This window comes from Lepidochelys kempii, chromosome 1 (genome assembly GCF_965140285.1).
Source record: "Lepidochelys kempii isolate rLepKem1 chromosome 1, rLepKem1.hap1, whole genome shotgun sequence".
NCBI lineage: Eukaryota > Metazoa > Chordata > Testudines > Cheloniidae > Lepidochelys > Lepidochelys kempii.
The window spans coordinates 78,771,254-78,798,269 of record NC_136380.1 but is presented as its reverse complement, the minus strand read 5'-3'; the positions used below and the strand labels follow the sequence as shown (position 1 = coordinate 78,798,269).

Genomic DNA, 27,016 nt, shown 5'->3' with positions numbered 1-27,016 from the left:
GTGTAGCCTAGGAAAGCATGGATATTTTCTTTTGATTCAAGACCTGTGGTCTTCCATTATACCAATGATAAACATGAGGTTACTGTATGCAGTTTTTAAATTCCTGCAAAATGGTCATGCAAACCCAATCTAGCAATTGAGACTATTAGGCTTCCATAGCTAACTTCCAAGCCAGTCTACATTATGAACGCTGGCCAATACTTTAACATACTATCTTTTAAAATATAGCAATACAATGTTTATGTACACTCATCATTGTCCTACCATTCACCATCCCTCCACCTTTTGTTTCTTGTCCTCCCTTGCTGAGCCATGTCTAAATTAGAGCAGGAGCTCCACAGGACAAGGAGCTGTTATCTGTCCAAAACAACATTTGTACTTTGGGCAATTCTATGAATACTCAATTTTGAATCACACTAGGTTTCCAGTGCATTGTATCTCCATTCCTAATCAGCATGCAAAATAGATTTTCAATTTAGACATTCATACATAAAGTACACGACATACCTAATATTTTTTCTAAGTTAAAATCCACAGGCAAAGACAATACTGTCTGACAAGCAGCTGCAATGAATAAAAACAATGAAATTAGCCTACAGTAACTTAGTCAACTAGTGCAAGTAAAAAGTTTAACTTTAAATTGTATTTAACACATAGCTAGTTAAATTAGTGAAACACAATGTGTTGCCATGAGGAAAAGGGAAAAACTTATAGGCCTGGGGTCCTGAATTGGCTACCGTGTATGGAGCAAATCAGGCTCAGGGATAAGTGAAAAGGGTTGTTACACACAAGCTCTCCAGATGGCACCATATCCAGCCACACCTTAGCTGGGGGAAAGGCATTTAAAAAAAAAAAAATTCAAGCAAGAAAAATCAATGTAATACCCTGAAAATTGTGTGTTTATGTACAGGTTTCAGAAAATAGTTTCTGTGACCTCGTACAAAATGGAGGGGAGAGGATGTCAAAGAATCTTTATATTATAATGTAATTAAGTTAGTATGCAATTTGGGCTTCAAAGCATAAACAGAACTTTACGTGTAATACTACATGTAGTCACATGTAGAACACATTTATTCCTAGACAAACAGTAACATAAATACCTTGCTGAATTGGGGCCTAAATACATGCCTAACTTTAAGCACTAAGTCGTCCCATTAAATGAGGCTACTCATGTGCTTAAAGATAGGTAAGTGCTCAAGCACCCTGGCAGTATTGAAGCCTAACAAACTTGTTTTTAAAAAGGAGTTCAGTTAGCTTAAATAAAAACTTCTTATATTCCTTTGAGTGCATGTTCATTTTGTCACTTGATACTGTTTTATACCAACCATTGCTTTTTCCAGGTTGCACAGTTAGCTGTCTTCCAATCGGTGAAATGTTATTTAAATCTATACCTGTAAAGCATCATTTAGATAAATTCAGTTAAAACTTAAATTAAAGCTTTTTACCATTCTGAAACATAACAGTTAATCCGATTGTATTGAGGAACTTCTCAAAAATAGTTAGCTACAATAAAATATTGTAATACTTTAGTTTACATCAAACCAAAATATTTTCAGAGAATAAAACTAGAACATGATTTTTGCAACTAAGTTTGGGACTGAGTAAAAAAAACAAACCTAGAGAGACAAGTGTCAGAGAAGCCAGAGAGAGGTTATATCAGTTTTTCTGACCAGCTTACGTTGTAAGAGTTTTCCATCAGAAAACGCAATTCAATTGAAATCTAAAAGCTTGTCAAATTATGTTGATATTGCCAACATACTGTTATTTTTTGGGGGGGAAGGGGACACAAGTGAAAAAGTTATTATAGTGTTAAAAGGCCATTCATGACATTTTGGGAATGAAAAGCTTCAATTTTTCTTTTCAAATTGATGGTTTTGAAATTTATTTTGGATTATGTTATACTAAAAAAATCAAAACTATACGTTTTGATCATTTTTTTAAATTACTCAATTCTAAAAAATTTGGTGTGTTCAATAAAATGTAAGAGTCTGTTCAATTTTCCTAGTCAATATAATTATGCTTGTTTTGTGAAAGGGAGAAAGAAGCAAAAAGGTAATTCCGATTATTACAGTGAAATTTAGGTAATGAGAATATAATTGAGACAAAGTATTATCATGAGATCAGAGCTAGGATGAAGTTCACAGGAACTGAAAAAAAACATGAAGCCTAACTTTTTAGGCAAAATCCTGGCCCCACTTAAGTGAGTGTTCCCATCTAGTCACGCTGTCTATAACTTAAAAAAGTTAAACATATACATATTAAACATGCAAAACAGCTGATTTCTAAATTTAAGCTACTAAAAGACACCTTTAGAAACATACACAACTTACATTTAGTGGAATGAAACTGGGAAACTTGCTTCCCTTCATGATCAGTCCAAGGAGAGGGAACGATAAGACTTTTGGTGAAAAACTAGAGGAAAAAACATAATTAGATACTCCCAAACATTAAGACTATCTACTTAATTCTATAAATATGTATTTGCAAGCAACTAGTTGTAAAATCTTGAGTTTTGATTCTTACGGGCATGTTTAACATAGCCAAGATTAATCAAAATTCACCTTGGAACAGCTGATAGCTTTCTATCAGATTTCTTCAGCCACTTATTTTCAAATTCCCTCTCTGAGATACAGCCCAAAACAACACAATTTCAGTTCAAATTAGTGTGGCTGGAAGATATTTTAAAAAGCCATCCATTGTTAAGAAAAAGGTTAACATTTTGAAGCGCCCCATCTTTTTCGAATTCCACAAGTATACTGATAGGTATACCATGTTAGCTTTGACAAAGCTTTCTTCACACATCTGTATTAACATACTCAGTGCTGGTGTCTCAAACATGTCTCATTACTCCAGCAGAGTGATTAGATTTTAAGAGGTCCCATGTACTTTACAGCAAGCTGGAACTAAGTTCTGAGGCAATATAGTGCAGCAGAATGGAAATCACATTTTCAGTACACCACAGTTTTGTACTGACAATTCGGACGCTTTGTAGAAGCAATCAAGAGGAAATTGAAGTTGTTATTGAAGATGAATATGTGGTGACTGTTGGGGCTTTTGGCACCTTGGAAGACATTTAGGATCATAGAAATAAGCATATTTATGACAGGTTCCTGCTAAAAGTTAACAGTACTTGACACTCAAATCATCACTGTTAGGTTTGGATTTTGGAAATGCTCAGATATAAAAGGTGATGGAGGTCATTATAAAAACCTGGATAAAAAAGGGAGAAATTCTCCCACCCTAACCAATACTAGCAAGACCCAAAACACAGTCAAAAGGAAAACTGGAGTAAATGGACTTCTTTGAGAAGTGCTGACCGTATATTCCATTAACAGTGCACAGGTTTCAGAGTAACAGCCGTGTTAGTCTGTATTCACAAAAAGAAAAGGAGTACTTGTGGCACCTTAGAGACTAACCAATTTATTTGAGCATAAGCTTTCGTGAGCTACAGCTCACTTCATCGGATGCACACTGTGGAAAGTGTAGAAGATCTTTTTATATACACACAAAGCATGAAAAAATACCTCCTCCCACCCCACTCTCCTGCTGGTAATAGCTTATCTAAAGTGATAGAGTGATCACTTTATTCAACTTATATCGACTCACAAGCAATGAATCAAAGCAATGGGGGTGGGAGCTCGGAGTTTAGGAACATAAAGATTGGAATAGAGCTTTCCCAACTGTAGTTATCAGATCTCGAGGCTTCAGCGACAGAATAGTGCTTCACAAATGTGTGAACAGATATTCTGGTAGTTGCTTTACATATGTCCAAAACAAACATTTTTCAAAGATGCTGCGGAAGTTGAAAGAAAGTAGGAGGATCTACTTTAGCCACCTCATAAAAGTCAGATATCTATCTAGATCAGTGGTTCCCAACCTTGTTCCGCCACTTGTGCAGGGAAAGCCCTTGGCAGGCTGGGCTGGTTTGTTTACCTGCCGCGTCTGCAAGTTCAGCCGATCACGGCTCCCAGTGGCAGCAGTTCGCGGCTCCCAGTGGCTGCAGTTCGCGGCTCCAGACCAATGGGAGCTGCTGGAAGCGGCGCGGGCTGAGAGACGTACTGGCCTTTGTGGCAAAACAGGTCTTTCACCATTCCTGCTACTGCCATAAATCATTTTGGAGTAGATCTCTGAAAAGGTTTAATATTTTGCTAGTAGAATGCCAATGCTCTCAGACATCCAAATATGAAACACAGCCTCTCTTAGAAGAGCATAGCCTAGGGGGCAAAATGCGGGCAGGTGAATCTCTTGGTTCAGATGAAAATTCATAGTAATTTCAGGAAGAAACTTGGGATGCATCCTGAGGGATATTTCATCTGGATAGAAAACTGTATAAGGTGAGTCCACCATCAAGGTGTGGATTTTACCAACTCTTCACATTCAATCACAACTAATCACATTCAAAGGTGCCATTTTCGTGGACAGATGTAATAACAAACTGCCTTGGACTTAAAAGGGGGGCGCATTAGGACAGATAAGACCTAATTAAGGTCCCCTATAGAGGGATTCTTTGTTGGAAAATACCCTGATAAGATCAATCACAAACCTTATAATACTCATGTGAGAAAAAATTGTCTCCCCCTCTACAGGAGAGGGATGCACAGAGGTGAACACTGATGAAGCTTATTGAAAGATGTTTTAGGTCAAGTATGTATTATAAAACATCATGAATCAGCATCCTGTGGAATTAGAGATCTCTTCTGCTACCAAGAGGAAAAATCTCTTCCATTTTGATGAGTAGGTTGAACTTGTAGAATCTTTTCCACAGTTTAATATGTTGTTGGGATTTTGTGTGTGTGTGTGTGTGTGTGTGTGTGTGTGTGTGTGTGTGTGTTTTAAAGCAGATGTACAACAGGACTTTTCTAAGTCTAACCTCCATCCAGCAGACAGGTGATGAAATGGAGATACTCTAGGTCCAGTTCCTTCGTGTTGCATCAGCCAGTATGGAATTAGAGATAATGTCTTTGGTTGGTAGACTAAAAGATTCAGTATGCTGGGGTACCAAAATCATCTCAGCCATGCTGATGCAATTAAGATAATTTTCGCTGAGTCCTGCTGGATCTTGCATCAGACTGTTGGGATCAACAGAACTTGTGGGTATGCATAAATTATAGTCCACAACCACAAAAATGGGAAAGATACCTGAAAGTGAGCCTGAGGTGATGTCAGGACTTCAGTTCAAGAGGGGATACTTGTTGCTTCTATCTGTTGCAAATCTGTCTACTAGAGGATAACCCCATCCCAAGAGGATGTTGCAAAGGACCAAGTCCTTGATCTCCTACACGTGATGGGAGAGTTGCCTGCCAAGAGGGAGATTCAATGTCTGATACACCAGTTCCATAACCTGATTGCCTCTTGGCATAATGGAGGAGATTTCCCCCCGCACCCCTTTCTCTGGTTATGTAAACATGGTTGTTGTAATGCCAATCATAATTTGGACTGATTGTCTTCTTGAACGTTACAAAAGCACACAAGCCTTTGTCCAATATGTCCAAGCAGCACAGGACATGCCCTTACTGTGATGTTTGGATTCAATTTTATCCAGAGCTATTGAGGCAGACATGTTCTCGAACCTATCTTGAGGTAGACACTGTGGCCTTTATGGAGTCTAGGATTGGTCATATGAGCTCCACTCTTGGAATTGGTATTAACTTGCATTTCTCCATGCTGAATTTTGGGCCAAGAGTGGTTAACGGCTCAAGAACACAATGAATAGCATCTCTCACCTTAAAAGTTTTTTTTCAAACTAACCACTTGTCTAGGTATGGGTTGACTATTATATTTCTTAAGTGCACTGGAACCACTGCCAACACTTTTGTAAAAACTCTCAGCACTGCAGAGCATCCAAAGGGTGAAAACACAATTATGAAAGTGTTCCTGACCACTAGGAATCTTAAGTACTTCATATGAGTGGAATTATTGAAATACAGAAGTTCATGTCATGTGAGTCAAGGGATAAAAATCAAGTCCCCAGGATTTAGAGGGGAAATTATGGAAGCTAGCATGGTCATCCTGCACTTTATTTTGTGAATTAAGATGTTTAATTTTCATAAATCTAAGATGGGATGCCATCCTCTCTTCTTTTCTGGAATGAAGTAGTATTTGAAATAGAGTCCCTTTTCTTGGTATTGAGACGGAACTCTTTCTACTGGTCCGAGAGATAGAAGTGAGAGGGCTTCCTGCTGTAACAGTCCCTTGTGAGATATGTCCCTCAAGAAGACCAAAGGTAGGCACAGTGTGGAACTTGATATCCTGTGTAACTGTCTCTAGTACCCATTGGTCTGAAAATACAGAAGGCCACATGTGCCTGAAGGAACTCAAATTGTTGATGAAAGTAGGAGTAGAAAGTTCTGGGTCTTTGGAAGCAATATCATGTTCCTCTACTAACTTGTCAAAACAAGTGATTCAGGCCAATGTAGACCGTTACAAACGTGCAGTGACAAACATGGAGAATAGTCTCTTTATGGAAATGCTGCCTCTTGTTAGATGGTTCTGAAGGTTTCTGATGAAAAAAATGGAAGTAATGGTACACATATCCATGAAGAGTAACTATTGTCTCACATGCTTCCTCTTAAGGACCTGAGTATAGACCTTAGGGGAGTACGAAGGGCTTTAATTAAGTCCTGCTCCTCAAAGCAGATTCCCTATAGCAGGCTGAACCTCCAGTGGGAAGCCAGACTTTTGAAGCCACGAGGCTCTTCTCATTACCACTGCTATGGTCATGCATCTTAAGGCACATCTATTGCGTCAAGTTCAGCTTTCAGATGAGTCCTGGCCATTAACTGACCTTCAGTCACCAGGGAAGAAAATTCTTCCATAACATCCGGAGGGAGCTTACCTACAAACATCAAGATCTTTTCAATTCAAAAAATCATATCTGGCCAACAGGGCCTGGTAATTTCAATTACAAATTGCAAGATAGCTGATAAATGCAATTTAAGACTGACTAAAGCTAGATTTTTTTTAGTTTACTTTCTTTTGTTGTTGTGTATTTTATGTTCTCAATTTCCCATTTGTGGGTGTAACCACTAGTGACCCTGGTACAGGATGTGAACAGAAAAACAGAGCCCCCGGGGAAGGGACATGCATCCCAAAAAAGCGGGTGAGAAATGCCAAGGACTTCTGCAGAAGGAATCTTATTCTTACTAGGTCCATTACAGCCTCATTAATTGGGAGTGCTATTTTCTCTCAGATAGAGGACTGAAGAATGTTAATTAGTGGTGGATTACTGCACCTCCTCAACAGGTTTCTGTAAAGAGCCAGCTACCCTTGCAAGAAGGTCCTGAAACCCTTTAAAATTGTCCGTATATCATGTGATAGGTGGGTCTACAGCCTCAGTCAGAGATAAGGAAAAAAATGGTAGGTCCCAGTATGTCAGCTGAATTTGGTGGATGCTACTCACTGGGTTCCTCAGTTTGAGCAGATTGAGAGGATTGCTACATCAGAGCAGCCGAGACAGAGGAAGATCTCTCATAAGAAGGTGATCTTCCTGGATGATGTTCCAGCCTATATGGCCCCCAAGGATTCCAGTATGACCACATATGTATTTAAGATAAAGTCCTGGCAGCCCTGGGATAGAAAGTCATGGTCCATGTCCAGAATGGTATTTGCCATAGAATCTAATCATAGGATGAGTTTTTAGATTCCCTGCATGACCCATACAAAGTAGGATAAGGTATTCTTCATGAATTCAGCCTGCAAAGTCTCTGCACCTCGAATGGTGCAAGGAAGACGCTCTCTTCCAGAGAGGAGATTTATTAGAGATCTACCTCTAACTGTCTCCAAACTGAATTTTCTTTAAAAAAAAGTTTATCAGATTTTCTTCAGCTTGGAGCTGGTCTTGTTTGATGGGACTCCGGTGGTGTAGGCCCCATGCTGTCAGCAGCACTTCTGGAAACAGGCATGTCATGTACAGTGGTTCAGATGCACCAAGGTCTGAAGCCAGTCTCATTGATTTAATCCATTAAAAAACATTTAGAAACAAACTTTTTTGGATTTTAACATCCTTTTAAAAAAGAACTTATATATTGCATATTTGCTAGGGATGTGCAATTCCCCCCAAGTAAAAACAAAAATAAAAATGACATCTAGTGTGCCAGCCATTAATGGGCCTAAAGCCCTCACATGAGGGGCAGTATTTGAATCCAGGGATTAGAATTAGCCATCCTTAAATTCCAGTATCAGGGGGAAAATATATATTTTATATGCATATTAATTATATAAATTTTCTGGTTAAAAGAGAAGGCTATAAAAAACCCTTTGCCAGTGAGCAAACAACTAAACTAGCTGGGATAGGAATATATACACAGGGAAAAAGAGAGCCAGCAGCCTGTGAAGAATGGACAGCAAGCAGTTCAATCTCAAAACTGGAGGTGTTGAGAAGGAACTGAATGGCAATTGGTTTGCTCCATCCTTTATACCCTCAGCGAGAGACACAAGAACATTCAGGGTGCATTCACAGCCACAACAGACTCCTATCTCAAACAAATGAGGGGAATGTGTACCATAAGCGAAATGTGTGAACAATAATTCAAAGAAGAATCAACCATTACTAACAAAAACTAACCACTAATGTCAAACACCCAACCAACAAAGCTATTGTTTGAGGCTCTTCAACTCAGCAAGACCACAGTCCACAAGCTTACACAATTTATGTTTCAAAGGTAATTCCATCGGAAGGGCTAGATTTCATTTTTTTTAAATAAAAGCTTAGACTGGAACCCAATTCCATAGCAACAGATGCATTCCATGGCAAATTTTCTGAGTGACAAAGCCCCTGTTTTTACTTAAAGGAAAAAAAGAACAAAAATTCATTCAATACAATATTGTAGGGAAGGGCAATAACAGTATTAAGCACCAACTTTTTTTAGAATCTTGATAATTTTTAAAATCTTTAGTGTTAGACAGAAGAACCATTCCCCTCTGTGACCTTAAGAACCCCTCAATGCCAATTGGCAGAGCACCCACCACACTGTAACTTATTAAGCCGGATGTACTCAATAACTAACACACCACCGTCAAAATATGTATCTAAAAGTTGCCAAGTAAAGTATCATATGTAAATGCTGGTCCAGAAAATCATTGTGTAATATATGCAAAGACATACAAGGGTTGTGTACAAAGAATTTTGATGTGCTGGAAACACGTTATTAAAATGTGTTTGGGAGGCAGTACATAAGCCTGACTGGTTTGACTGCAGGCAAAAAACAATGCAAGTACATTTACACAAGGTAAACATAGCAATCAAGTTAACAGTTTAATGATCACACCGGGGTCTACGCCTGCACCCCCAGGAAGCCTTTCTGTTTCTTGAGGCAAAGACAGTGGACTTCGGGGAGGAGCAAAAAAGACATTCTAGTTATCCATCATTTAGGGAGTAGCACCCTGCGATTCTGTGAAAGTTGGATCCCCTCACCTGGCAGGCTACAGATGCTGGCAAGTTGACGTAAGTGAGGAAACTGCTACGCAACGATTGTAACTTGCTAGAATTATACTGTAGTCACTAGAAAGCGTGTTTTATTTGTAACCATACCTGTCTTTTTTCTTCTACTTAATAGGACTTAAATATGTGTTTTTTTATTAATAAACTTATTCTTAGTTGTACGATAAACCATCACAGTGCTGTTATTTTGATATACAGAGTGAGTCCTCAGCTAATTTAACAGGCTGGTGTTTATACTGTCTCTTTGGAGGCAGCAAACTTAATTTCTGTGATTTTCCAGTGAGAGGGACTGGACACTACAGAGAGATGTTTCTGGTGGAACTCAGGACTCAGTTTAGACTGGCAGAGCCTGAAGGAGTTTGCTGACGAAGAGGACAGACTAATGGGCAGACAGCTGACACACTCTAATCTCCAGCAGGGCTCTCACTTGCGGAAGCAGAGGGGTAACCCAAAGGCTTCGAACAGAATGTCACGCCCTCTTCCTCAGGCTACCAAAGCACAGCTAAGTGGGTTTTGTTTGATTGCCTTACTTTTCCTAATAATCCCCAAGACACTCCTCGGTCCTACCTACAACTCCCATTTGTGCTCAGAAGCCATCAGTATGTTGGCTTCCATTGCCTCTAGTGTGATTTCATTGGCTTTGGAAATGCCAAAGTAAGTAAGGAACCTTACTATCAAAACAGGTAACCTCTCCCCACTCAACTTCCTCTATAGACTAGCATGAAGTAAGGTCAAACGAGATAAGAACAGAAAGGTTGGCTTTTTGGAGAAGCAAAAAGCGAAGAACTGCATTATTACAAATAAACGGAAACCTCACCAAAGGAGATATATACTAGGGGCCTGTTTCTTCTTTCAGACCAGCTCTGCACTGGTGCAAATCCATTGCTTCACTGGCTTTTGAACATTTGTACAAGGCCCAGACAGAAGCATTACAACAGCATCTTTAATCAGGAAATGCATTTGATTGTACCTCTCAAAACAAGGCAACCAAACTACCGTAACTGCCCCACAGGACCCTATTGCTCATAGTTTTGATATATGTTCACCATAGAAATCAGTTTTACACATACATGACTTATTACATATGCTTCTTTGTCACTACTCTAAGCTTTTCCCTTTTCATGAAAATGTTCTAATAAGATATGGGCATATGAAGTTTGTGTGTGGATATATACTAGCTGTGCTTACTGACAGTTGGACAACTGGCCGCCACATGGAACTAGAGTCTGATCCTGCCTTAATGAGGAACAGGAATTTATCTTTGGCATACTATTTATCTAATCAGTTTATAAAAGTCATTTATGCATACTATGTATGGTCGTAAAGAAAGCAGTAAAGCAGTCATCATCAATGGATTCTAGGGTTTTTTTGTCACTGAAAAATTAAACTCATGACAGTTAACGTAATGTGGCTGTCTTATTTGCTCATCTGTAGCTGTGCTGTGGAGTGTTAAGGCAGTTTGAGTTGTCTGTGAAATACAAACTTAATTCTGCATTTCCTGATTCTCCAATGTTTAATTTATTTATTTTTTTAAACTTGGATGTTACTTAAATGTACCTACAACCTTAATTTCATCTAAACAAAGGTGCTTTGCGGAGGAATACAAGGGTTTAAGCACTTAACTTTAAGTGCCTAAGATGGAAAAGTTATTAGAAGAATGGATTACTTGCTCTTCTCCCTGATCAGAAAACTCCCATAACTGAGTACAAGAGACTATGAAGGTAGAGCTTCCAGAAGTGCTGATACTTAAAAGCTGTACATTACAGCAAGCACTGAGGTGCAGAGGTAAGTTACACCAATGCACTGAAACAAAGCTCTGGGGGGAGGCAGAAGGACTGCAGGAACCAAAAGGGCAAGGAAACTGGAGTTTAGTGATAATTCTGGGCCAAGGAAGACCTTGACAGAAAGAAATAAAAAATCACCACACCACACCACACACACAAGCAGATTTGACTGGAAGCTAGAAAACATTAAAAGAAAAAATACCCAAAGGAGGATGAAGCCGGATAGGTTGGAGAAGTCTGCTCCCAGGGGGAGCTCTTTCACTGACTAGAGCAGGGATTGGCAACCTTTGGCACGTGGCCCGCCAGGGTAAGCTCCCTGGCAGGACGGGCTGGTTTGTTTACCTGCTGCATCCACAGGTTCGGCCAATCGCAGCTCTCACTGGCCGCAGTTCACTGCTCCAGGCTAATGTGGGCTGCGGGAAGTGGCATGGGCCGAGGGATAGAGAACTGAATTTCTTCAGTCAAAATTTTATTATCTTGTAGAGATGTATTTTTAGATCCTAACCATGACAGCACATGATCTTATGAAGTGTCTTATTGCTTACCAGTCAATCGTCCAAGGTAAGTACCTATGAGGTATTAGTACACTTCATGGAGGGGGTGGGGGGGAAGGAGAGAGAATTATGAGAAGGAGAAGTTATTCTTAGACGGTACATCTAACTCTGCAGATGTGCAGTACTTTTTCACACTGTTGGTGCAGCAGAGCAGGGCTAGACAGCACGGTGAGGAAAAAAAGCATAATCTACACTAACTCTTCCACCATTCCTACAACCAGCACTAGTTCAGTAGTGGGAAGAGTACTAGTGTAGGCAACCCCACAAAAAGCAGTTCTCTCCTCCATACCTCTACGGTGAGATTCCGGTAGAAACTCCTTTAGCTACTTTTTTGGCCCCATGGCATTTGTGGCACAGAGTTGCCCATCTGCTGGTGACAATTACTGAACAGATGGCTGTTTAAATTCTCTTTAAAAAAAAAAAAAAAAAAAAAAAAAGCAATTCAGGTCAGAAGTAACAGGCCAGCCAACTCTCCAATAAGATTTTTCCCTCAGTGAAAAAGCAAAGATTGCCGGGCACCATTATAACTGCAAGCAGGACTCAGAAAAATGGAGATTCAACCCCTGGGTATTTTGAAAACTGTCATCTGTTCAGGACATCTTTGGAGAGTTTATATCACAGGTGATATTTTTGTGAAGTGCTCTAAAAGACTTATGCCACATTTCAGGTCTAGATAACATGAAAGTTACAAAGTCTGCTTCTTTGGCCTAAAATTGTAGGGTGGAGGAAATCCAATAAGAGCCACAAATAAGGATTCCCATTCTAAAACTACAAGAGATAAGCAGTAAACTGCATGATCTTCTACTAACCATTAAAATACCACAGGCTCTTAGTGAAGAGCTACCTCATACTTTGTAAAGTTGCTTTCAAAGTTGCTTTGCAAAGTTGCTAGACAACACTGAAAATTTACTTTTTACCATTGTTCATTTTACCCATATACACAATATTAATATCTGATTTAATATCAATAGCAATTTTAATTACCTCTTCAATGGCTTTCTGTCTTTTGTCTTCCATCTCTTTATCTATTCTAAACAATGCAAATGAAAAAAAAACCAATAAATTACCAATGCCATTACTGAATTTGATGGTTCAAGTAAATGAAAAGTACCATTTTTATAGAAAATTAAGATTAGCTGTCTTTTAAAATAAATCACAATTTACTCTATGTATAGTATTCGTAATGTGCTGTGCGCAATTCCTTTGTATTCAAAATAGATAAGTGTGTATTGTACGCAGACAATTAGCAACTTTAAAGAAGGAGTTCCCACCCTGGGCAATTTTGTAATATTTTATACAGTAAGTGATTTACTTTGTAATCTTCTGTATATCCCTTTTACTATTATGAAAGAGATTTCTAGTTGACTGATATCTGTCTTGCTCATAATACAGCTTCTCTTTCCACCTAAATCTCTGATTTTGAATGCTTCTACAAGCAACTTTTAAAATTACTATAAAATAGACTTAAAGAGAAACTCACTCTAGGATCAAGCAAGACAAGGAATTTGACCATAAGGAAGAAAGCTCTTTAAACAGAAAAAAAGTAAAACCAAAATGGAAAACAAATGAAGGAACTTGTATAGATTTGACATTATCTACTTCTTCCCCAACAAAAGGTTTCCTCTTCAAGTGGCTTATAAACCCACCTTATCCCAGCCCAACGCAATAATCACATCAAATATCTGAGTTAAGATTTTTTTTTAAACAATCTCTAACACTAAATAGGCAATTCCAAAAGTAAGCTTGTATTAAATGGTATTTCCCCTAGTTCAAATATTTCTCACCCATATTCAAATGATTTGTTCAGCTTTGCACAAATGGTACAGTTTCCTTTTTGTGTCACCATAACTGATAAAGCTTCACTATACCAGTCCTTAGGAGGCTTATAAATGACAACCAAAGAAATTCATACTAATAACATAACTTTTGAAGAACAGCAGAGGCATAAAAATATTTATATGGAAGTTATATGTGAATAATCTCTTCAGACCACATAAATTACATATTTAGAAAGGACTGGGTACAGCATTTGGATAAGTGATAGAACTATTAATTAGTATAAAATTCATAGATGTCCTGATGATACCTCTTTTTCCCCCCCAAAAGGGGTCAGTCATGGCTCTGACTAGACTTGCAATATGTCAATATACAAAAAAGGTACCATCTACAACTAAGAGCTTATGATACTGCTAAGTTGTTATAGTGCACAAGTCCAGAATTAAGATAACATAGCAAAAGAACAGGCCAGGCACCTTCACTTGTCATTTATTCGTAAGTACAAATTATCACAAAAACAAGTATCCCTGCAGGTCAGACTGCAAAGCCGAAACATGGGGACTGAAAAGGCAGCATCTAGTTAAGAGAAGAGTGAGATTCATAACATTAAGTGCAAGTGTAAGTGCTTTTTCTTTGGGCAGTGAGTTTGGAAAGTGCAAAGGCAAAAACAACATATGTAGTTGGCACCTAAAATATCAATCCTGTATTAAGCCATGGTCAAAATGCAACACTGGCACAGTATTCATGTTGCTATGTGGTTTTTTGAACAGCAGATACTTCATACCGTATCATCTAATCTGAAAACATCCAGCGAAAAATGAAGAGGAAGAAAGCCAGGAGACTGGCCTAGGACACCCCAAGCAAATTTTGTACCAAATATACAGTAAGAATTACAAGAGACAAACAAGTGTGTTCTGTGTCTTTCAGCTTGCACTCATCAGCTGATAGAATACTACAGAGGAATTTGGGAATAGTTGAAGTTGCTAATACTGATCTCAGAAACCTGTAATAAGTTGCCATTTATGCACAGAATAGGCAAATGTGTCCATGCTCACTTGAAAGTTTCCTTTCTTTGAGTAATAAGGTCTACATATTTGTTACAATGGTACTTTAGCCTTCTAGCAGCTTGGAGACAAAACCACACCAGTCAGTCACTGGCAGCAGAGGATTATCTTAACTATGCCATGAGGAAAAAGGACAGTTTCTCTTGATGAGCTGAAATAGCTCAGTTGGGAGCACATTAGACTGAAGATCTAAAGGTTCCTGGTTTGATCCCAGGTTTCGGCAGATGATTTTGGGATAGCTCGGTGGTTTGAGCATTGGCCTGCTAAACCCAGGGTTGCGAGTTCAATCCTTGAGGGGGCCATTTAGGGATCTGGGGCAAAAACTGAGGATTGGTCCTGCTTTGAGCAGGGGGTTGGACTAGATGACCTCCTGATATTCTGATTCTATGACACACAGTACTTGTCATGCTCAAATACTCTTTTACCTAGGGAGGTGGTGGAATCTCCTTCCTTAGATATTTTTAAGGTCAGGCTTGACAAAGCCCTGGCTGGGATGATTTAGTTGGGGACTGGTCCTGCTCTGAGCAGGGGGTTGGACTAGATGACCTCCTGAGGTCCCTTCCAACCCTGATATTCTATGATACAGCATATTCAACCTAACAAGAAACAAATTCTTGAATGTCAAATTCCATCTTTCTCCTGGATGATCCATTTGTCTCCAGATTGGTACAGATCTGTGGACTTACTTATTATTCAAAGAAAGGAAATTTCAAGAAAAAGCATGGCAAAGGTTCCCTATTCTTTGTCATGCTAAGATTCAAAAACCTGGTACAGTAGGATTGTCATAGCAGCAAGCCTCCAGGGTAAGAGGCAGGATTAGTCTTTAAATATGGGGATCCAAAACAAGGTAAATGTATATGATATTCTCCACCTTCCCCTGGGCTCAAAGGCATGAAGAAGGCTTTTGCCAAAAGAAAGGAAGTTGCATCGGCTAATATTGGACAACCACTATTATTCCTGGGGGAAAATATGTTCTGCTGGAAAGGCAATGCAGTTACATCTTTCACTTACCAGGGGCTGCTGTAGCACCAGAAGAGAGGACAGCAGGCTCATGGTCCTGAGCAGCCAGCTGTGGATAAGGAGGGCCTGATGCTGCATTTCTCACAGCAACATGCCTGCAGGGCCAGATGAGATGGCACGGGATATTTGGGCGGGGGAGGAAGGAGGGAAGGAGAGAGGAGAGAGCGGACAGAGCAGGGCAAAAAGGGTCAGAGGTTCAGAAGGGCAAGAGGGGGGGATAGACGGCGGAAGGGTCATAGGAGCTAGTGGGGTGAAAGCACTAAGCCAGGGGCTGAATGGGAAAGGGGTGACGGGCCACAAGGGACAGGGAGGGGGGGTGGCTGAGGTGGAGGTGCAGGGCCACATGGGGACAAGAGCAGATGTGCCGGACTGAATGGGAGAGGCTAGGGGTCAGCCAGGGTCTGCATGGGGAATGGTCCCCAATTCCTTAACACTCCCCTCACCCCAAAAAGTGCCATACTTCTCTCACCCACACCCAACAACCCTCCAGGTTCATTCCCAGGCTCCTTCCCAGCAATTACTTCCCTGTACCTCAGCTCCTCCTTTACTCTTGATTCCCCCAAGCCTTTGCACTGCTTCTGAGGGGTGCAGGAAATACATTTCTATATTGTAGTTTAAATGAATTATTACTCAAAGTTCTGAATTAATATGCCTAGTAAGGAATCTATTTGTCAAAAAACATTTCCTGAATTTTTTGTTTTATGTATTGTAACAGACATGCCTGCTGACAGGTATTTTGAAATAAATTACCAAAATAATTGAAACTGGTGTGATTATAGTTTTATTTTGACAAATAAAATATGCAGAATTTTAAAATATAGTGCACAGAATTTTTAATTTTTTGGCACAGAATTCCCCCAAGGGCACAATATGCTACTCTGAAAAGAGACGGTCAGTGCTCCTAAGAACTGGACTTTGACACTTAAGATGGAATATTTATTGAATTTACTCAAGGGAACAAAAACTGACATCAACAGTTATGAGGACTCATTTTCATCATCATCACTCCCATAACCACACTGGTCATTGGGGCACCATCACTGATGAGCAATCAACCAACTGTCTCCACCCCTGACAAATGTGTGTCACTGCTTGAGTCTCCGCAAAGTCCATTCCTGTCCACTCTTTTATGTTGTCAATCCATCTTTTCTTCTGTCTACCTCTTTTTCTCTTCCCCCTGTAATGTCCCTTGGAAGATGATCTTGGATAGGCCAGATGATCTCATTACATGGCCATATCACTTTAGCTTGTGCTTCTTCATGGTCATCAGGAGGTCTTCATATGACCCAGTGCATTGGGTGATGATATTGCAGACCTCTATTAGTGACGTGGTGGAAGTAGGAGATGCTTAGGATTTTACGGAAGCATCTCATCTCTACCACCCGTATTTTCCGTTCAAGTTCTGCAGTAAGGATCCATGTCTCTCAGGCACACAGAAAAATGAAGATGACCAATGCGTGCAGCAGTTTCAGTTTGGATTCCAAGGAGATGGTCTTATTCCTCCAAATTGGCTTTAGCTTTGCCACTGCTGCTGTTTGAGCAGTTCTTGCCCAAATTTCTACCTTGGATCTTTCATCAGTGATGACTGCCCCCAAATACTTTAACTGTTTCACCGTCTCCAGCTCTTGTCCACTGCCAGTGATATGTGAACTGATCCCATCATGTTTGTCTGTCATCAGCTTGGTTTTCTCTGCACTGATTTCCATGACATATTTTGCAGAGGTTTCATCCAATCGTTTCAGAAGGTTGGCAAGTTCATCTTTGCTGCCTGCCAGGCCATCAATGTCATCAGCGAACCGAAGATATGAGAGATTGTTCACCCCCCCCCAAATGCTGACTGTGCATATGTGATCTTCTAGGGCATCAATCATTATGCACTCCAAGTAGAAGTTGAACAGTGTGGGAGAAAGAAGGCAGCCTTGCCAGACTCCAACAGCGGTGCAAAACCACTCTCCTATTGTGCCATTGATGAGAACTGCATTGCTGGCCTTGGCATACAGTTGTTTAATGGTAAGAATAAGCTTACGACCAACATTGTACTTCTTCATGGTTGCCCAGAGAGCTTCATGCCATACTCTGTCAAATGGCTTCTTGAAGTCAATAAAGATGTGGTAGCTATCCTGCTGGTATTGCAAGTACTTCTCACATTGTGCACGAAGGTTGAAAATCTGTTCTGTGGTACTTCTTCCAGCACAAAAGCCAGCCTGTTCTTCAGTGATGATATTGTCTGCTTGTGGCTTTAATTTGTTCAATATGACTTTCAACATCACTTTGCTGGGATGGCTAATTAAGCTTATGGTCCAGTAATTTTGACACAATTGCAGGTTGTCTTTCTTTGGCAGAGCGATGATTAGTGACCGTGCACACGTGGGGAGCCACTCACCGGTCTGGTGAGTACTGTCTATTACTATTTCTCCTCTGAATTTCATCAGTTCAGCTGGGATGTTGTCAATACCGGTAGCCTTTCTATTCTTGAGTGATTTCATAGCTGTCTCCACTTCTTTACATAGTATTGGAAAGTCATCCTCCTCTGTTGAATCTGGGCTGCCTAAGACACTAGGATCTCCCTTTGTATGGTGGTTGTATAGATCAGAGCAGTAGTTTATCCACTTATTGATGATGTTGCTTTCTTCTGTAAGACTGTTCCCTTCTTTTTCTTGAATTGCGTTAGCTTTGGCTCATGTTTCCTTCGTCAGAACTTTTACAACTTGGAAGGCTTGTTTGCTATTTTTATTATTGATACACTCTTCAATTTTAGAGCATTGTTTTTCAATCCGTATCTCCTTGGCCACTTTCATTCCTTTCTTGATCTTTCTGCCAATCCCTCTGTATTTATCAGCTCCCTCAGTGCTGTTCTTGTCTTAAGTTTTCTTCTAATGTCACAGATTTGTAGTATTTCATTTGTGACCCATTGTTTTGTCTTCTTTTGATGTTTCCCAAGGATGTCCATTGTTGCCTCATTCATTAGAGTGTTGAAATTGTTGATCATTGTTTCTACATCTTCCTCTACAGCAAGCAGAGGGGCAAATTTTCCGCCGATCATTGCTTGGTATGACTCTGTAATGTTTTGGTCTCCAAGTCTAAGTCAAACTTGGTTCTGATGAACTTTGGCCTGATGATTTTTCTTAGCCACAGCCAAAAATTTAGCTTTATAAGGTTGTGATCACTTCCAATATCAGCACCAGGGAAGCTCCTTGTTTTAGAAGCCTGTTAATCCTAGAACGAGATCGGTTTTGCACCATGATGTAGTCGATTGGGCTGTGATGTAGACCATTAGGTGCATGCTATGTTGATTGTCTGGATGCTTTATGTGCTCCTAATGTGTTTGCAAGAACCAGATTGTTATAGTTGGCAAACTACAAAAGTCTTAATCCTCTCTCATTGGTTACCGCATTACAGAAAGGACCACAATAATCTCTCCAATCTGCCTGCGCATCAGTAGCCACTTTAGCATTCCGATCTCCTTGTACAATCAGGATATCTTTCTTGTGTACCTTACTGATGTCTTGCAGCTGATTGTAAAAATCTTCAATTTGCTGATCGTCATAGTCTGCTGTAGGGGCATAGACTTGTACCACTGTGATATTAAACGGTACTGCCTTTAGATGGATGGAAATAAGCCTGCTGGACATTGGGTGGCATCCTAATACTGAACTCTTGATATCTTTATGCACAAGAAATCCTACGCCATTGACATGTTTTTCCTCTCCCACTGTAATAGAGTACATGACCTTCTTCTATTAGTACCTCTCCAAAGTTCTTCCATCTGACCTTAGAGATTCCTAGGAGGTGACAGGTGTATTGTTCCATTTCATACGTGAGTTCTTTCAACCTCCCTGTTTGTCTCAATGTCCTTACATTCCATGTGGCTATGATGAGGATATCTCTTCCACAAATCCGCTTTGTTGGGGTTACACCGATAGTTTACTTGTTGCGTCTGCCCTGGTGGGAGACAGATGGCGTGGTCATAATTAACCCAGGCTATGATCAATCCAGTATGGACATCATTGACTTACTCATCATATGGTGCGTCTTGGGCAAATTTCTAACCTGGCAGAGCCCATCCCAGTCCAGGCAGCCCCCTTTTAGTCGCCTCTTACAACACGTAGAAGCAGTGAGCCTATTCTGTCCCTGAACCCACAAGGGATTTGTGAGGACTACCTGTCTGAATTAAAAGTATAATACTGGGTTTCAGTGAAAAAGTTTTCTGTTTTCAGATTAAAAAAACAAAAACCAAAAAAAACCAACCAAAAAACAAAAAAACAATAACAACAACAAAAAAAAGAAAACCCCAACAAAAAAAAACCCCACCTTCATCTGACTGGAGCTAATAACCTTTCAGAAGCCTACCCTAATGGACAAGGAGTATAACACCACCTCCTGCAAGGGGTGGAATCTGGGAAGTGCTGTAAGAAACAGAATGAGGTTCCAAAGTTGTGTTCTACGACTTTACAGAGCTGGAATAAGGTTAATTCTCTAAGGAATTACTTAATGTTGGGATTTGTTCAAGGAGAGGAAGTTTTGTACATATTAAGAACATTTTACTATGGAGACGCGACCTTTTTGCATTGACAATCATACACCCAAATTAAGGCCCTTCTGAAGGAATCCAAGGTTATGTTTCACATGTTAAACTATGGCTTTGCACCAGAGAACAGAATAGCTGTATTTCCCCCCTCTTTTTCTTCTCTTTTGGGGTCCAGGAAAATACTTTATCTATGTATTCATTTTAAACCTATCTGGTCCCAGATGGAGAACTGGTTTTGCAGTAGCTCCAGTGAGATACTGGATCTTCTGATGTCTCGGCTAGGTTAATCAAGCCTGAGAGTCATAGGCTCTTCACTCAGAAAGGCATAAAGTAATAACACTACTGCTCCTTCATGCTGAGGCAGCTCTGGAAAAGGTGGAAAGATGTATAGGAGGAACCTTGCTCAGCTTTGAGATGTCTTTCACTACTTTACATCCCAGTTCCTTATACTCAAAGGCATCACAGGGCACTTTTACTGTTTTCAGATGCAAAAGGGCTGACCTGGACCAGCCCACCAAACTGACTTGTAATAGTAAGATATTTCAATGTATAGTAGCTATTTTGATAATCCGACTATGGAGTTGACCTAAATGTGTTTTCCCAATGAGAAAACCCTATCAGACACATACACTATTGCAAGCAGAAGAGGCCTGTTATCCATGGTAGGAGCAGACCTTAATCAATCACTGTGTTCCCGGATGATGTCCTCTCTTTCTGATACCCATTCCCTGAACTGAATCAGGAAGTTCTTTAAAAAAAAAAAAAAAAAAATCATCTCTGCATTTACCAGTTGTCATAAATATAAAGGGAAGGGTAGACCCCTTTGAAATCCCTCCTGGCCAGGGGAAAGCTCCTCTCACCTGTAAAGGGTTAAGAAGCTAAAGGTAACCTCGCTGGCACCTGACCAAAATGACCAATGAGGAGACAAGATACTTTCAAAAGCTGGGAGGAGGGAGAGAAACAAAGGGTCTGTGTCTGTCTGTAGTCGTCTTGGCCTGGGATAGACCAGGAATGGAGCCTTAGAACTTTTAGTAAGTAATCTAGCTAGGTATGTGTTAGATTATGATTTCTTTAAATGGCTGAGAAAAGAATTGTGCTGAATAGAATAACTATTTCTGTCTGTGTATCTTTTTTGTAACTTAAGGTTTTGCCTAGAGGGGTTCTCTATGTTTTTGAATCTAATTACCCTGTAAGCTATCTACCATCCTGATTTTACAGGGGGGATTTCTTTATTTCTATTTACTTCTATTTTTTATTAAAAGTCTTCTTGTAAAAAACTGAATGCTTTTTCATTGTTCTCAGATCCAAGGGTTTGGGTCTGTGGTCACCTATGCAAATTGGTGAGGCTTTTTATCCAACATTTCCCAGGAAAGGGGGGGTGCAAGTGTTGGGAGGATTGTTCATAAGATCCAAGGGTCTGGGTCTGTAGTCACCTAGGTAAATTGGTGAGGCTTTTTACCAAACCTTGTCCAGGAAGTGGGGTGCAGGGTTTTGGGAAGTATTTTGGGGGGAAAGACGCGTCCAAACAGCTCTTCCCCAGTAACCAGTATTAGTTTGGTGGTGGTAGCGGCCAGTCCAAGGACAACGGGGGGAATATTTTGTACCTTGGGGAAGTTTTGACCTAAGCTGGTAAAGATAAGCTTAGGAGGTTTTTTCATGCAGGTCCCCACATCTGTACCCTAGAGTTCAGAGTGGGGGAGGAACCTTGACACCAGTGTGGGGAGTGGAAAATATATGACACAAGCTAGCTCTGTCAATGGATGAGACAAGGCAAGATGTGGAGGGGATACCTGGAATTACTGGATAGGTATATGAACTCTGAATCACTTAGACATGCCTATGTATGAAATCAGAATTGTTCCAAAGCGAGAACTTGTACCTGTGATAGTACTCACTCTCTGCCCAGGCCTACGACTGACTTCCCGGGCACCATGGTCTTTGTCCTAACCCAAGATACACCAGAAACCATATCACTCTGTATTTGTTTCATCTTTCTCTCTACAGAGTGATAAGGGCACAGTAGGCTCAGGGGAGGGGGCGGGAAGGGGTGCAGTGGGAGCAGGGCCTGTGGCAGAGCCAGGGGTTGAGCAGTGAGCAGCCCCCAGCATATTGGAAAGTTGGCACCTGTAGCCCCAGCCCTGGAGTCGGTGCCTATACAAGGAGCTGCATATTAACTTCTGAGGAGTCGCATGTGGCACTGGAGACACAGGTTGGCCACCCCTGTATTAGATAAAGAATGTTGAATATTTATATGAACATGAATAAAACAGCCATGCATATAAGGATAGCTTTCTAGTATTCAAATTTCAGTTCAGTTCACTGCATAAAATAAAAAGCAACTTACCTGGCATGACTTAAATACATTGCCTGACGCCGAATATCTTCAGAGTCAATTTCAACAGGATTTATTAGAGCAAGTTGATCAATAGACCACCTAAATTTTCCTGGAGTCTGAGAAAGGAATGAACATCACAGTGAAGTAGGCAGCGCTTACTATTCTAAACAGACAGAATCAAAAACACAGAATACATATCTTTAAAAAGAAGCCACATTGGAGCCAAAACCTCCTTATATAAATGAGCTAAAACAACAGTAATTGTTTCAGCCAGCTAAGTGAGCTACTTAAACTTTAAACTACAGAATCAGACCAACTGACCTTATAATCTATTTTTATTTAATGATCATTAATAGATTGCAATTGTATGTAACATGAAACAAAGCATAGCATATTTAGCATTTACAGAGTGCTTTGCATCTTAAAAGCACTTTACAAACATTAAAACCTCACAAAACCTCCATAAGAAAAGTATTATCGCACTTTTACTGATGGGAAAATTGAGGAAGAGAATGTATGTGACATCACTTGTCTAAGATCACACAGAGTTAGTGTCAGAGCCAAGATTAAAATAGAGTGCCTATTTTCTAGTCCCATGCTCAGTCCACTAGATCAAATTGCCTCCCAATGCTCAAGACTTCTACACCTGTAGTCATATCACCTCTTCCTATAAGGAAATTTTAAAAGTAGAATAAAGCTTGGCCAATATTTGGATGGAAAACCTCAAATTGTTATAGAAACGAATTTAGGGATTCAGAAGGTACGGTCCTTCCAGAAATTGAGCATGACGTTTAAAGGTTCTATACTGCTAGCAGTGCATTCTTTAAGATACATGTAAAACAGAGATCCAGATCCCCTGTGGTAAGAAATTCATGATACACCCACATCCATACAATTGTGGGTAATATCCCCAAGGACCTCGTCACGTTCCAGTTTGGGAAATTATATTCCATCTACCTAAATTTTTTTGTGTTTCAATGGACTAAAGTTTTCTTCACTGCATGTCAAACTAATACTGCTTCTTCAAAGTGATGATTTTACTCCAGTGTCCTGGAATTTATGGACAAATGATCCAGATAAACCAGAGAATGGGAAAGTGCAATGCTACAGCACCATATAGCAGCCACAAGAGAGCTAGCTCCCTTTCTGGATATGTGCATGCTGGTTGTCAAGGAGAGCCAAATAATGGAGCGTCGGATGAATAGGGTTCTACTGTATATAGATATAAACAATTTACACAGGACTTCAAGGCCTTCACATGATAAAAGTGCAAAATAATAAAAAGAGGAATGTAAAATATCATCATCTCTAAAGATTTTGTATCCAACCTGCTTGCGTCACAAGCCTAGAACAAGAATTACTCCAGACAGAGCACCTATTTAGACAATGACTAACTCTAACAAGTGGTCTTCATTCCTCCCTTTCCTCAAGAATTTGATTAGCATCAAATAGCTACAAATAGCTTTTTGCATTTAGTATGTATGTTAACGCAATGTTATCATTAATATTTTAAAAACAATTTAGTCATACTGCTAAGTGACATCTGAGTTGTAGCAGTAGGTTTCCTTTAGTATTAAGAAGGTTGTAAGGAACTATGCTACTTAGTCTTGCTTAAATTCTAGTAAAAACTATCTACACATTTAAGAAATGATAAATTAGTATTTGGAAGTATTAATATTGCCTCTGACATTGTACTAGATATTAAATCTTACTGATGAGGATTTTGTTGATTTAAAGACGGAAGGACTGGAAACAATCTGCTCCTGTAGACTATAGTAATCACTTGGACTTTCAAAGGGGTTTAGGACAGCGGCCCGTCCTGGAGTCTTTGGTGTTATTTGCATTTTAGTTTCTTTTGCATCTCCCATAGCACAGAGCTGCACCTAGAAGAAAATAATTTTTTAGTTACAATTTAAGAAGTTACATTTTTCATTTTGAGTCACCCTTAGTTTTAGGAAAAGACAAGAAACCATATCATTTTTCGGTTTGTCAAGCGATTAAAAAAATTGATCGTGTTTAATCTCTCGATTAAAAATAAATCGTGATTAATTATGCAATTAATCATGCTGTTAAAGAATAACAGAATACCATTTATTTAAATATTTTTGGATGTTTTCTACATTAAATATATTGATTTCAGTTACAACACAAAATACAGTGTACAGTGCTTACACTAAATATATATATATATATATATAAAATTTCAAATATTTACTCTGTAAAAAAACAGAAGAAACAGTATTTCAATTCACCTAAGTACTGTAGTGCAATCTCTTTATCATGAAAGTTGAACTTACAAATGTAGAATTATGTACACAAAGTAAGTGCATTCAAAAATAAAACAATGTAAAACTTTAGAGTCTACAAGTCCACTCAGTCCTACTTCTTGTGCAGCCAATCGATAAGACAAACAAATTTGTTTACATTTGCAGGAGATAATGCTGCCTGCTTCTCGTTTACAATGTCACCTGAAAGTGAGAACAGGCATTCACACAGCACTGTTGTAGCCAGCGTCACAAGATCTTTACATGCCAGATGAGCTAAAGATTCATATGACCCTTCATGCTTCAACCACCACTCTAGAGGACATGCTTCCATGCTGATGATGGGCTCTGCTCAATAACGATCCAAAGCAGTGCAGCCTGACATGTTCATTTTCATCATCTGAGTCAGATGCCACCAGCAGAAGGTTGATTTTCTGTTTTGGTGGTTTGGGTTCTGTAGTTTTCTCTTTTAAGACTTCTGAAAGCATGCTCCACACCTCATCCCTCTCAGATTTTGGAAGACACTTCAGATTCTTAAACCTTGGGTCAAGTGCTTTAGGTATCTTTCGGAATCTCACATTGGTACATTCTCTGCGTTCTGTCAAATCTGCAGTGAAAGTTTTCTTAAAACTAACACCATGTGCTGGGTCCTTATCCGAGATGGCTAGAACATGAAATAAATGGCAGAATGCCAGTAAAAGAGAGGAAGAGACATACAATTCTCCCCAAAGAGTTCAGCCACAAATTTAATTAATGCATTATTTTTTTAAAGAGCATCATCAGCCTGGAAGCATGTCCTCTGGAACGGTGGCCATAAAGGAGCATACTAATGTTTAACGTACCTGGCACATAAACATCTTGCAATGCCAGCTACAAAAGTGCCATGAGAACACCTGTTTTCACTTTCTGGTGACACTGTAATAAGAAGCAGGCAGCATTATCTCCTGTAGAGATAAACAAACTTGTTCGTCTTAGCGATTGGCTGAACAAGAAGTAGGACAGAGTAGATTTGTAGGCTCGAAAGTTTTACATTGTTTTGTTTTTGAGTGCAGTTAGGTAACAAAAAAAAAGAATTTATATTTGTAAGTTGCACTTTCACGACAAAGGGATTGCACTACAGTACTTGTATAAGATGAATTGAAAAATACTATTTCTTTTGTTCATCATTTTTACAATGCATAAATTTGTAATAAAAATAATATAGTGAGCACTGTACACTTTGTATTCTGTATTGTAACTGAAATCAATATATTTGAAAATGTAGAAAAACAATCTAAAATATTTATACATTTCAATTGGTATTCTATTGTTTAACTGTGTGATTAAAACTGGAATTAATTCTTTTAATCACAATTTTTTTTTGAGTTAATTGCATGACTTAACTGTGATTGATCAACTGCCCTTATAATTTTTGAAGAAGCACTAACGTCCCACAGTCTAGTCAGGTTGAAAAAAGTCTGAGAAGTAGTTTCAGATTTGAGGTATCAGGCTCAGCTATGAGAGGCAGACACATAGAGGTACAGGGAAGTGCGAGGAAGATAAGATGAAGAGCAAAAACTTAGTACCTATCAAAATGAGAGTTAATGAGTACAAAGTCAAGAGAAAGGACAGAGATAGAAAGGAGAGATCAAGTTTCAAAAGACAGCTCTTATTTTACTGAAGGTTTCAGAGTAGCAGCTGTGTTAGTCTGTATCCGCAAAAAGAGAAGGAGTACTTGTGGCACCTTAGAGACTAACAAATTTATTTGAGCAAAAGCTTTCATGAGCTACAGCTCACTGCATCCGATGAAGTGAGCTGTAGCTCATGAAAGTTTATGCTCAAATAAATTTGTTAGTCTCTAAGGTGCCACAAGTACTCCTATTTTACTGAAGTGTTTCTGAAGGCATTAAGAATTTGGAGATACCACTCAAAAAGTTGCTTCACACAAAGAAAATCATCTTAAAAGGAACTGCTCAATGTAACTGAAACATTTTTTATGATTAAGTGAAAGAGACACGTAAGCTACCTGAAAGAGACAGATGTCTGTTTGGTGCCTGGAGTTTCAGAAAAAGGAATATAATCAGAACAGTGCAAACAGGAGGGAGTAGCAGGAAAGTAGAGCAAGACAGACAGCAGGAGTTAGGTAGCAGAGGTTTTAGACAGCCAACTGGGTACTCATCTGTTACAGAAGAGTAATTAAGCACTTGAATGATTTACCAAATATCTACTGGGGGAGGGGCGGGGGGTTGACGACTTACTCACTAAGCATCCCT

General features: G+C 39.5%; 1 protein-coding gene and 1 non-coding gene across 7 annotated transcripts in view; one reads left to right on the top strand and one right to left on the bottom strand.

Annotated features, from left to right (window-relative positions):
* Positions 1-27,016, bottom strand: part of BORA (BORA aurora kinase A activator) — an 80,324-nt gene that overhangs the window by 52,602 nt on the left and 706 nt on the right. For 4 of the 6 annotated variants that reach the window (XM_078853302.1, XM_073346664.1, XM_078853303.1 and 1 more), the window contains exons 2-7: positions 24,213-24,383; positions 22,510-22,616; positions 12,762-12,807; positions 2,331-2,412; positions 1,326-1,391; positions 508-564 (exon numbers count right to left, since the gene is read on the bottom strand). In XM_078853302.1, coding sequence (XP_078709428.1) covers positions 508-564; positions 1,326-1,391; positions 2,331-2,412; positions 12,762-12,807; positions 22,510-22,616; positions 24,213-24,368 — 514 coding nt within the window. In that variant the 5' untranslated portion in view covers positions 24,369-24,383. Of the gene's footprint in view, positions 1-507; positions 565-1,325; positions 1,392-2,330; positions 2,413-12,761; positions 12,808-15,628; positions 15,964-22,509; positions 22,617-24,212; positions 24,384-27,016 lie in introns of those variants that run through there. The other 2 variants (XM_078853301.1, XM_073346683.1) reach the window with 2 other exon arrangements.
* TRNAF-GAA (transfer RNA phenylalanine (anticodon GAA)) lies at positions 14,768-14,840 on the top strand. Its single transcript has one exon. It is a non-coding gene; the product is annotated as a tRNA-Phe (tRNA).